At 41.8% G+C, this 10,654-nt stretch overlaps 1 protein-coding gene across 3 annotated transcripts in view; it reads right to left on the minus strand.

Annotated features, from left to right (window-relative positions):
• Positions 1 to 2,825: 2,825 nt before the first annotated feature.
• WDR59 (WD repeat domain 59) overlaps positions 2,826 to 10,654 on the minus strand; it is an 80,781-nt gene continuing 72,952 nt past the window's right edge. For all 3 annotated transcript variants that reach the window (XM_010850741.1, XM_010850740.1, XM_010850742.1), the window contains 3 exons: positions 10,069 to 10,195; positions 9,543 to 9,685; positions 2,826 to 3,616 (listed from right to left, as the gene is read on the minus strand). In XM_010850741.1, the coding sequence (XP_010849043.1) occupies positions 3,381 to 3,616; positions 9,543 to 9,685; positions 10,069 to 10,195 (506 nt within the window). In that variant the 3' untranslated portion in view covers positions 2,826 to 3,380. The remainder of the gene's footprint in view (positions 3,617 to 9,542; positions 9,686 to 10,068; positions 10,196 to 10,654) is intronic.

The raw sequence follows: 10,654 nt of genomic DNA on the forward strand, positions 1-10,654 counted from the left end.
ATTTGTACTGCAAAAATATTTAAACTGTGTTGCATCTAATGTGTCCAAACTGTTTACAGAAGGAAAACCATTTGATAATGATACAGATTGGCCCAAGCCTCTTAAAGCCAGCAATCTTTTGCTGGGGACTGTTTTTTGGATACCGATGTTAGATACCTTTTCTCCCTTTCTTTCATTTCTGAACTCTATTAGGAAAAGAAGAAAAAAAACAAAAACAAAAAAAAAGAGACAGTTTTGGGGTGCTCCCATCAACGATTCTCTCTAAATTAAAATAGTGGCAGAAGACAGTGATATCTGGCCCTGGGCTTTTAAACTAGGGCTAGTCTCAGTTTGGACACAGAAGTATTTAGCAGGCAGGGTGAGTTGGTGGCAGCCAAACTTTCAATCTTCTGAAGGCACAGACAGCGTGTGTGCACTTTCCTGCGTGGGAATCCACAGCCAAGAGACCAAAGAGCTGAGCTCATTGAGCAAAGAGACATCATTTCTGTCTAATTGTCTTCTCATCCTTTATACTGTATCTGGGTAGCCAAATAAAGTTAGGACCAAGAGATTGTTATGTAGGACTTCCCTGGTGGTCCAGTGGCTAAGACTTCCTGCTCCCAATGTAAGGGACTGGGATTTGATCTCTGGTCAGGGAACTAGATCTCACATGTTGCAACTAAGCCCCAGTACAGCCAAACAAACAAATAAGTCTTTTAAAAAATTATTTAAAAGAGAGATATTGTTAAAAGAGTTACATTAAGGTAGTGTTAGTCGCTCAGTCATGTCTGACTCTCTGCGACCCCATGGACTATAGCCTGTCAGGTTCCTGGATCAGCAAGAATACTGGAATGGGTTGCCATTTCCTTCTCCCAGGATGTTACTGTAAGAACACACCAGGCACACCAGCACACTAGGCTTCCCTGTCCATCACCAACTCCCGGAGCTCACTCAAACTCACATCCAATGAGTTGGTGATGCCATCCGACCATCTTATCCTCTATCGTCCCCTTCTCCTCCCGCCTTCAATCCTTTAGGATGGGCTGGCTGGATCTCCTTGCAGTCCAAGGGACTCTCAAGAGTCTTCTCCAACACCACAGTTCAAAAGCGTCAATTCTTCCGTGCTCAGCTTTCTTTATAGTCCAACTCTCACATCCATACATGACCACTGGAAAAACCATAGCCTTAACGAGACGGACCCTTGTTGGCAAAGCAATGTCTCTGCTTTTTAATATGCTGTCTAGGTTGGTCATAACTTTCCATCCAAGGAGTAAGCATCTTTAGTTGTATTTCAAAGCGATGGTCGACTTCACGTTCATCGTCTATTCTTGAAAGTTTTAAGTGCTTTTCAATCACAAGTCTTACTGGAAAATACTGATAACCACCATAAGGGAAAGAGTCAAAGGACCAAAACTGGAATGAGAAACTATATTCTGATATTAGTTTGAGCAGAGGGGGAACAGGAAAAGATTGTTCTCTGCAAATGACATGATTCCACTGAGGAACACGATAGAACTTTTATCTTAATACAAATTAGCCAAATTACTACAAATCCCATGGTGCCATTACAGCAGCACTGATACAAACAAGTGAACAGAAGAGAGTGAACAAGTTCGGATTTTCTTGGCCTCCCCTTTATCAGCCTCCACGTACCTACTGCACCTTATTCAGCCCACTCTGCAGAGTGGCTGACATCTTACCTCGACTCCGAGCCCAGGGTTAAACCTCTGCTTTCATTGCACAGGATCCAGGCTTTTCTTACGTCATGGTCTTTCATATCCAGTAACAGAGGGATGACCTTCACATAAGCCTCACCTAAAAGTGTTCTGAAAATGTTTTGAACAAAACCCTCAGTAAGAAATGAATTTATACTGTGATCCTTTATACACATGTGCAAGTGTGTATGTATATACTTGTAAGCAAGTTACACAAAACAATGTTTATCCTAACTGGTACACTCTGATGTCTCTTCTACTTTAATTTTTTTTAAACTGTGGTTTTTATCCACTACATTGATTTCACAGTCTATTAATGAGTCCTGAGCTGTAGTTACAGTGATGTACAAGACTGTCATATTTTGAGACATGGAGTTGTATTTCTTAAGCTAATCAATCTGGAATTGTAAAATTCTAAAAAATAAATATAAATTTCAGTAGCAATATCGAAAAGCATTTCTCTTTCCTGAAGTGAAAGTCACTCAGTTGTGTCTGACTCTTTGCAACCCCATGGACTATAAGGTTAATGGAATTCTCCAGGCCAGAAGGAGTGGGTAGCCTTTCCCTTCGCTAGGGGATCTTCCCAACCCAGGAATCAAACCCAGGTCTCCCAAACTTCAGGCGGATTCTTTACCAGCTGAGCCTCAAGGGAAGCCCAAGAATACTGGAGTGGGTAGCCTATCCCTTCTCCAGGGGATCTTCCCCACCCAGGAATCGAACCGGGGTCTCCTTCATTGCAGGCAGTTTCTTTACCAACTGAGCTATCAGCACTGAGAACGTTCTGAAGAACTGGTGGATGCAGATAAACATGGGTGGAAGCCTGTGAAGCAGCCCAAAAGAAGAATGAAAGCATTTATGGAAATTCGGCCAACCTGCATAATGGCAACAGGAGCCTCTCACAGCAATGCTGCCATGTAATCTGAGTTTCCTTTTGCTAGAAGAAATGATTAAAAAAACCCAAACTCTTCAAATTGGGAAGAACCTTAAGGGTCAAGTTCTATTTTCCCCTACTGGATGACAAAAGTAAGTCAGCGTTCCTTTGAATATCTGAGCACTGACTTTGATCCTATCCCAAAGAGTTAATTTCAATTAGAAGTAGAATTAAAAAAAGATTCACTAAAATATCACCTCTTTTTTCTCCCAGATGATTACTAGAATTTTATTAGCCAAGGGAAAGCAGCTGGAAGAGAAATAGCAAACAAAAAAATACATCTTAAGGATCCTTAAGTACATATTTATAATTTAAGTATCATATCTTAAAAGGCCATAGTCCATCAGTTCATTAAATGCACCAACTTATGTCACAAGTCCATTTGTCAACTGAAGTAATGTCCACTGTCCTTTGGCTCAACAGACTGTCCTTTACATCTGACCTTGATCTCTGTGATTGGCATCAGAAAGGATGCTGTCGATGGTTTGAGGTCAACATCTGAAAGGTAAACACAGCTCTGGAGGCAGGTGTTTCCAGCTGCCGGAGTCCTCTTCCACCGACATCCATGCCAGCAACAAACAGCCAAGAGTTCAGAAGGCAAAGGCTCAGGAACAGCCCACACCGTGTCAGTCTTTGAGGGGAGTGCACCCCAGTCCAGGTGGAGGTGGGCTCTGGAGCCTCGCTCCTGGCAGAGAGCCTATCACCCAGCACTGATGGGCCCCCTAGGACTTCCCACAGCGCCGGGGGCTGTGAGCTCAGAAAGTGCTTTCCAGTAGGCAGTGGCACCCACAGCCGGTGGGACACACCTCCTGGGTCCGAAACCACTCCATCATGTGGCTGGTGTGCCCCCCGTGTCCACAGGCCAGGCAGAAGTTGGACGACCCTCGCACAGCCACGTGGCAGATGGCACACTGGAACGTGAAGCCTTTGCAGATGGCACACTGCGTGCCCCGGACCTCACTCCGGCAGTGGCTGCAGTACACGCCAAACTCTGGAGAAGGGTGGAGGTGGCCAAAAAAGAGACACGGTGAGTTTAGCTCTGCAAACGAGAACTGGGCATTGTGAGCAGTAAAGATGTATTCATTAGGGAGGGCTCTGTAGGATCTTATTAAACCACTGCTGTTCAATTTTTTTAAATGGCAGAACCCCCGATGGCCTCTCTTATTTCCCTTCCCTAAGGAAATAGAAGCCTATCATTGGGGACTCCTTTCATCTCAACACCCACAGATATTCGTATCTCCCTCTTCTTTCACCCCTTACAGTAGAGGAAGGGTCCTGGGTTCTTCCTTCTATCAGAACCAGCTCCTCTGCTTTAAAACAACAGGCAGTCATAAAAATGGACCAATAGAGACATTCCATACACAGTAATTAAGGGAAATATTTCATGGTAGTTCCTAGTTAAGGTAAATCCTGAGATAAACCAGCTTGAAAATCTTGATTAAAAATAGCTATGTTTTCTTAAGCGTGACTTAAAAAATTTTTTTTATTGAAGTATAGTTGTTTTACATGTTGTTAGTTTCAGGTGTACAGCAAAGTGCTTCAGTTACACATATATTCATACTTTTCAGACTCTTTTCTCATATGGGTTATCAGAATATTGAGTAGAGTTCCCTGTGCCATACAGTAGGTCATACTTGTTATCTACCTTATATATAGTAGTGTATGTATGTTCATCTCAAGCTCCTGATTTATCCCTCCTCCCCATGCTTCCCCTTCGATAACCATAAGTTTGTTTCAATAACTCTGTTTGTTTCTGCTTGGTAAATAAGTTCATTTGCATCATTTTTTAAAAATTATGTTCCACATATGAGTGATATTATATGATATTTGTCTTTCTCTTGTCTGACTTACTTCATTTAAAATGATAATCTCTAGGTCCATCCATGATGATACAAAAGCATGATTTCATTCTTTTTATGGCTGAGTAATATTCCAGTGTGTATACACACACACACATGCACACACACACTACATCTTCTTTATCCATTCATCTGTCGACGGACACTTAGGTTGCTTCCATGTCCTGGTTACTGTAAACAGCACTGCTATGAACACTGGTGTGTCTGTATCTTTTCAAATTAGGATTTTCTCCAGATACATGCCCAGGAATGGGACTGTTGAATCATACACTAGTTCTATTTTTAGTTTTCTAAGAAACTCCCATATTGTTCTCCACAGCAGCTGCTTCAATTTACTTTCTCACCAGCAGTGTAAGAGGGTTCCCTTTTCTCTACACCCTCTCCAACATTTATTATTTTCATGATGGCCGTTCTGACTGATGTGAGGTGATACCTCATTGTGGTTTTGATTTGCATTTCTCTAATAATCAGCAATGTTGAGCATCTTTTCATGTGCTTTCTGGCAATCTGTATGTCTCCTTTGGAGAAATATCTATTTAGATTCTCTGTCCATTTTTTGATTGGGTTATTAGTTTTTTTTAATATTGAGCTACAGGAACTCTTTGTAGATTTTGGAGGTTAATCCTTTGTTGGTTGCTTTGTTTGCAAATATTTTCTCCCATTCTATGGGCTACTTTTTCATTTTATTTACAGTTTCTTGTGCTGTACAAAAGCTTTTAAGTTTAATTAGGTCCTATTTGCTTATTTTTGTTTTCATTACTCTAGGATGTGGATCCAAAAAGATATTGCTACAATCTATGTCAAGAGTTTATGCCTATGTTTTCCTCTAAAGACTTTTATATCATCCAGTCTCACATTTAGGTTAAAATCCACTTGAGTTTATTTTTGTGTATACTGTTACAGAATGTTTTAACTTCATTCTTTTACAGGTAGCTGTCCAGTTTACCCAGCACTACTTATTGAAGAGGCTGTCTTTTCTCCACTATATATTCTTGCCTTCTTTGCCATAGATTAATTGGCCATGGGTACATGGGTTTATTGCTGAGCTTTCTAATCTATTACATTGATCTGTATTTCTATTTCTGTGCCAGAATAAAATACCTAGGAATAAACCTACCCAAGGAGACAAAAGACCTGTTCTCTGAAAACTATAAGACACTCATGAAAGAAATCAAAGATCACACAGATGGAAAGATATAGCATATTCTTGGATTGGAAGAATCAATATTGTCAAAATGACAATATTACCCAAGGCAATCTACACTTTCAATGCAATCCCTATCAAATTACCAGTGACATTTTTCACAGAACTAGAACAAAAAATTGTTTAATTTATATGCAAACACAAAAGACCCTGAATAGCCAAAGCAATCCTGAGAAAGAAAAAACGGAACTGAAGGGATCAGACACCCTCATTTGTAATCAAAGGAGTATGGATTAAAGACTTCCTGAACAACTTCAACCCCAAACCAGACTTTAAAGTCCTTTGTCCAGCCCAAGGAACCCAGCACAACCTTTTGAACAGATGTCAAAGGGTCTAGCTGACTGATGGGCTGACAAATCAGTTACATATCTCTGTGATTCATTATTTACCTGGAACTAATTTACAAGACAAATTGCAGGAGGCCATCGCTAATCTTTCCCTGATATACCTGCATGCCTGTAGACGCTCTGAAAAATATTATAGATTACCCAAATAGCATTTTGTGTCTGTACTTCTTCATGTACATGCACCAAGATAATCCATATTAAAATAGTCCTTTTATTCAATATTTAAGTCTATGTATTATTTTGGTTTGTTTTTATTTAACTGAAACTATATTCACACAACTTAGAGAATCAAATTATTCTATACACTGTATTATCAAAACCAGCACTCCCTTCCACTCCCAGACCCATCACTCCCTAGAGGAAATTCTTCCAACCCATTTAACTATTTCTTCTGTTTTTATCTCCCTATCTACACATGTTTATAAAGTTATTTCTTTTAAAAAAAATTATTTATTTTCAATTGAAGGATAATTGCTTTACAGTATTGTATTGGTACAGGTATACATATGTCCTCTCCCTAGTTATTCCTTAATTGTCATATTGAAGCACTGTCTATTGACCTTCCCCAGTGGAAGTTCTTTCACTCCCCAATTTCCCCAACCAGACTCATGGACCACTTGTTCCTCTTCTTCCCCACGCAGCTCTATTATCATTTGGTTGGATTAATGTTGCTTTTACATTATTTCTCTAGGTAAGTATTCATCAAGCCAAACCACATACCATGATGACTTCCTTTCTTTCTTGCACATTTTGTTTTTCCTAGAGTTAGTCTTGTTTTTTCATTTGCTTATTATGTACTTATTGACAATTTACCTCCAAACACCTGAGTCTTTTAGAAACACACTGAATACTGAAACACGCTAGGTATTTTTTCTCAGGGACAACACTCTGAAGCTCCAGCCTGGACTGCTGTGTCTCCAGGTCTGTCACGCACATCTCCCTTCATCATCGTCCTGACACCCTGGTTTCCTGGCTTTGCATCTATTCCTCCTCCTTAGATAGGCTGAAGGTTTACTCTAACTCTTAAAGGATGACCTGGGTACAGAACTCTAGGTTAGATGCTAAGGGAGTCTAAGAGGATCGTTTCTTCGAGCCCAGGGAAGGCACTGCTGCACCGCTGCTGTCCAGCCCCAGGATCTTCAGCAGCTTCACTGCTCCCAAGAAGTGTGATGCTATTCGTATTCCTATCCTTTGCAGGCGACTCATCTTCTGTCTCTGGAAACTTCTAGGATCTTCTCTAGATCCCCGAGTCTTTCTTCATTCATATACTAGCTATGTAGCAGGTCCTTTATCAGGAAATTTGTCCACCTTTTCTAGACAGTGAACTTCCAGTTTTCTGCTGGGGGAGGGGAAGGGTGAAAACTGCTTTGCAAAATAGGAGTGGGGATCTGGGGACCCTATAAAGGCCATCATACAAGGCTCCTACTTCTGACCTCACCTTCCTGCCACTTGCAGCAGTTCTGGGTACTTGTAATTCCTGAACCATCTGGGGGTTCTGCCATGTGTTGGGCTTCCCTGGTGGCTCAGACGGTAAAGAATCTGCCAGCAATGCAGGAGACCTGAGTTGGATCCTTAGGTCAGGAAGATCCCCTAGAGAAGGAAATGGCAACCTATTCCAGTATTCTTGCCTGGAGAATTCCATGGACAGAGGAGCCTGACGAGCTGCAGTCCATGGGATTAGTTACATGGGGTTATCCATGTGTGTTACTGTTTTTCTGCCTGCCAGTTCAGTGTTCAGCTCCCTCTCTGTAAAATCAGCTACCACTAACTATCTGTAACCCAGGTCCCAAATTTTATTGCCAATATTACTTTTCCTTGCATAGCTGTGTCTTTTCATAAAAGCTCTATGTAGACACTTCAGCAGGGTCTGGGGGAGAAAGGAAATCAGAATGTGTTCAGTCTATTCTTGATGTCTCTCTTTTGCATCATTCTTTAGAAAATATCTCTTAACTTCTTTCATATCATAGTCTTGCTTTTCCTCAAAACACACTAGTATCTCATTCAAAGTCTGTTTCTGGTTCTTTCTCCAAGACTCAAGCTCCAACTACTGGTTTCTCTCAAGGCCCAGAATCAGAGGGCTCTCTTATTTGAGAGCCCATTCCACCCCACAGTTCCCAGGTAAATGCACTCAATGCTCACAGCATGAATACCATCAATATGCTAAATATTCCCACATTCCTAGTTTCAGCCCTAAACTCTCCTTTAAGTTCCAGACTCATATCCAACTGTCTACATGATTTCTACAGTTTTAACTTCAACATTTCCTACTATTCCAAACTGCGTTTTCAATTTTCTTCCAATCTTTTCTAATCTTAGAATATGGCATCGCCATTTCCAGTTCAAGCTGGAAACTTAGAATCATTTAAGCTTTGTCTCGTCCTCAAGCCTACATCCAACTTGTTAGTAAGACATACTGATATTGAGTCTACCCCTGAAATGCATTTTTCCTTCATCCATCTCTTTCCACTTCCACTGATGACACCTGAGACCAGGCCGTCCTTCTCTCTCTGACCACCTTAACAGTCTTCAAATGCCCTGTCCGCCTCTACTTCTGTCCTCCTCCAATCCTTTCTTCCTATAATAGCCAAAGAAATCCTCTTGCAGTGGAAACCGGAGCATACCACTTCTTCCAGCTGTCTGCTGCCGGGTGGAGCTATGCTCCCTCCCTGTCAGTTTGGCCTCATTCTCCTTTTTTTCGGCCGCACCACACAGCTTGCAAGATTTTAGTTCCCTGATTGAACCCAAACCCACAACAGTGAAAGCAGAGTCCTGACCACTGGACTGTTAGGAGAGTCATGTCACTTACTCCTTAATGTCCTTTGAAACTCATCACTGGACTTAGAATACAGTCCAAGTTCTTACCGTGACTTTCAAGCCCGACTCTCCTGTGGTCTAGTTTTACAGCACTCTTCTCACTCACTGTGTTCTAGCGCACTGGTCTTCCTTCGCCTGTTCAAAACAATAGCTATTTCCCCTGTGGGGCTGCTCCTGGGTGGGATGCCCTTCGTGAGACTGTCCTGCTGCACAGGTGGCTCCGTCCTGTCCTGCTGACCTCGGCTCCTCAGACAGCCTTCCCAATGCAGCTCAAAATGTCTGCTAAAATTCTCCCTCCCTGCTCCCCTGACCCAACATCCTTTTTGCTTGCTCATAAGTACTGATCACAGCTTGTAATTATTTTTCTCCCCCACTGGCCTAGGAGTTGCCACAAAGGAGGAGTGTGCCAGCACTGCAACTAAGAGGAGTCTCATAAACATTAGCTGAATAACTGAATAAATGTCCCTGCTGCCAGTCAATATCTGAGGATTGTACAGACAACTTCTTCCTTTACAATGAAAATGTAATTGTCTCATGAAATGCCAGGGTTTTCAATAACTTAAAATAGACTCAAAGTACTTCAGAAATTTCCACTTATAAATGAGACACTGGAACTTCCAAGGATTATGTATGGACACGTTAAATGACAGAACCTTTCAGAGAGTGATGAGAACAGAAAGAAGTCATATTTACCAATGCCTTTGTGAGGATCAGGAGGACAGGAAACAAACTTCAGCACTTCAGCTCGTTTCTCCCTCAGACCCCAACGGTAGAGGATTTCTCCATAGCATTTCTTAAAGTCATCAAATTGCTGGGTATTAGCGGGGTCCAGAAGCCTGGATCAAATTCAAAACATATCTCGTCAGTTCCTTTAAGAGAAACAAGTTTGATGCCAAATGGCACTTAATATACCTCTCTTAGGGTTTCCCTGGCAGCTCAGATGGTAAAGAATCCGCCTGCAGTGCGGGAGACCTGGGTTCGATCCCAGGGTTGGGATTATTCCCTGGAGAAAGGCACGGCAACCCACTCCAGTATTCTTGCCTGCCTGGAAAATCCCCATGGACAGAGGAGGCTGGTGGGCTACTTCCATGGGGTTGCAGAGAGTCGGACATGACTGAATGACTAAGCACAGCATATACTTTTGTTAAAAGCAAGAGTCCCAGTGTGGGAAGAATCTAAGCATCACAGAACTACAGCTCCTGGCTGGGAAGGTCATTACCTTTTATTTTTATCATGCTGATCACGCTCTCGCTCACGAGGATCACTGTAGGTCAGACTCCCAAAGCGGATTTCTTCTGGTGAGGACTCTCCCCAGGGTGAAGATATGTGTTCTGTTTCTCTTCCCACTGAAGAAAATCAAATGGGAAGGGAAGATGGAAATCAGAGGAGGCATGGGAAATAACCTGAAATCTCTCATGATGCACATGTGTCCCATTTACTTCCTGGAAGGAAAATAAGCTAAGCTGAAGATTCTGAGAAGTCCTAGAACTAAACAGAACACTTTCCTATCCTTACCTTTCTGTCTGCTGCTGCTGCTGCTGCTGCTGCTGCTGCCAAGTCACTTTAGTCGTGTCCGACTCTGTGTGACCCTTTCTGTCTAGGTATTTACTATTAACGTAACTTGATAATTAGGTACACACACAATGATAAGCAAATTATAAGAGTGATATAGATTATTAGGCAGGCATTACTTATTTTAGAAAAACTCTTTAAATAGCATGAGAAAATGCTCATGATAAAATAAAAAATAGAACATAAAACCACAAATATAGAAAGATCTGCCCCCCCTCCCCCGCCCCCAACAC

Source organism: Bison bison, unplaced genomic scaffold (genome assembly GCF_000754665.1).
Source record: "Bison bison bison isolate TAMUID 2011002044 unplaced genomic scaffold, Bison_UMD1.0 scf7180017864295, whole genome shotgun sequence".
Classification (NCBI taxonomy): Eukaryota; Metazoa; Chordata; class Mammalia; order Artiodactyla; family Bovidae; genus Bison; species Bison bison.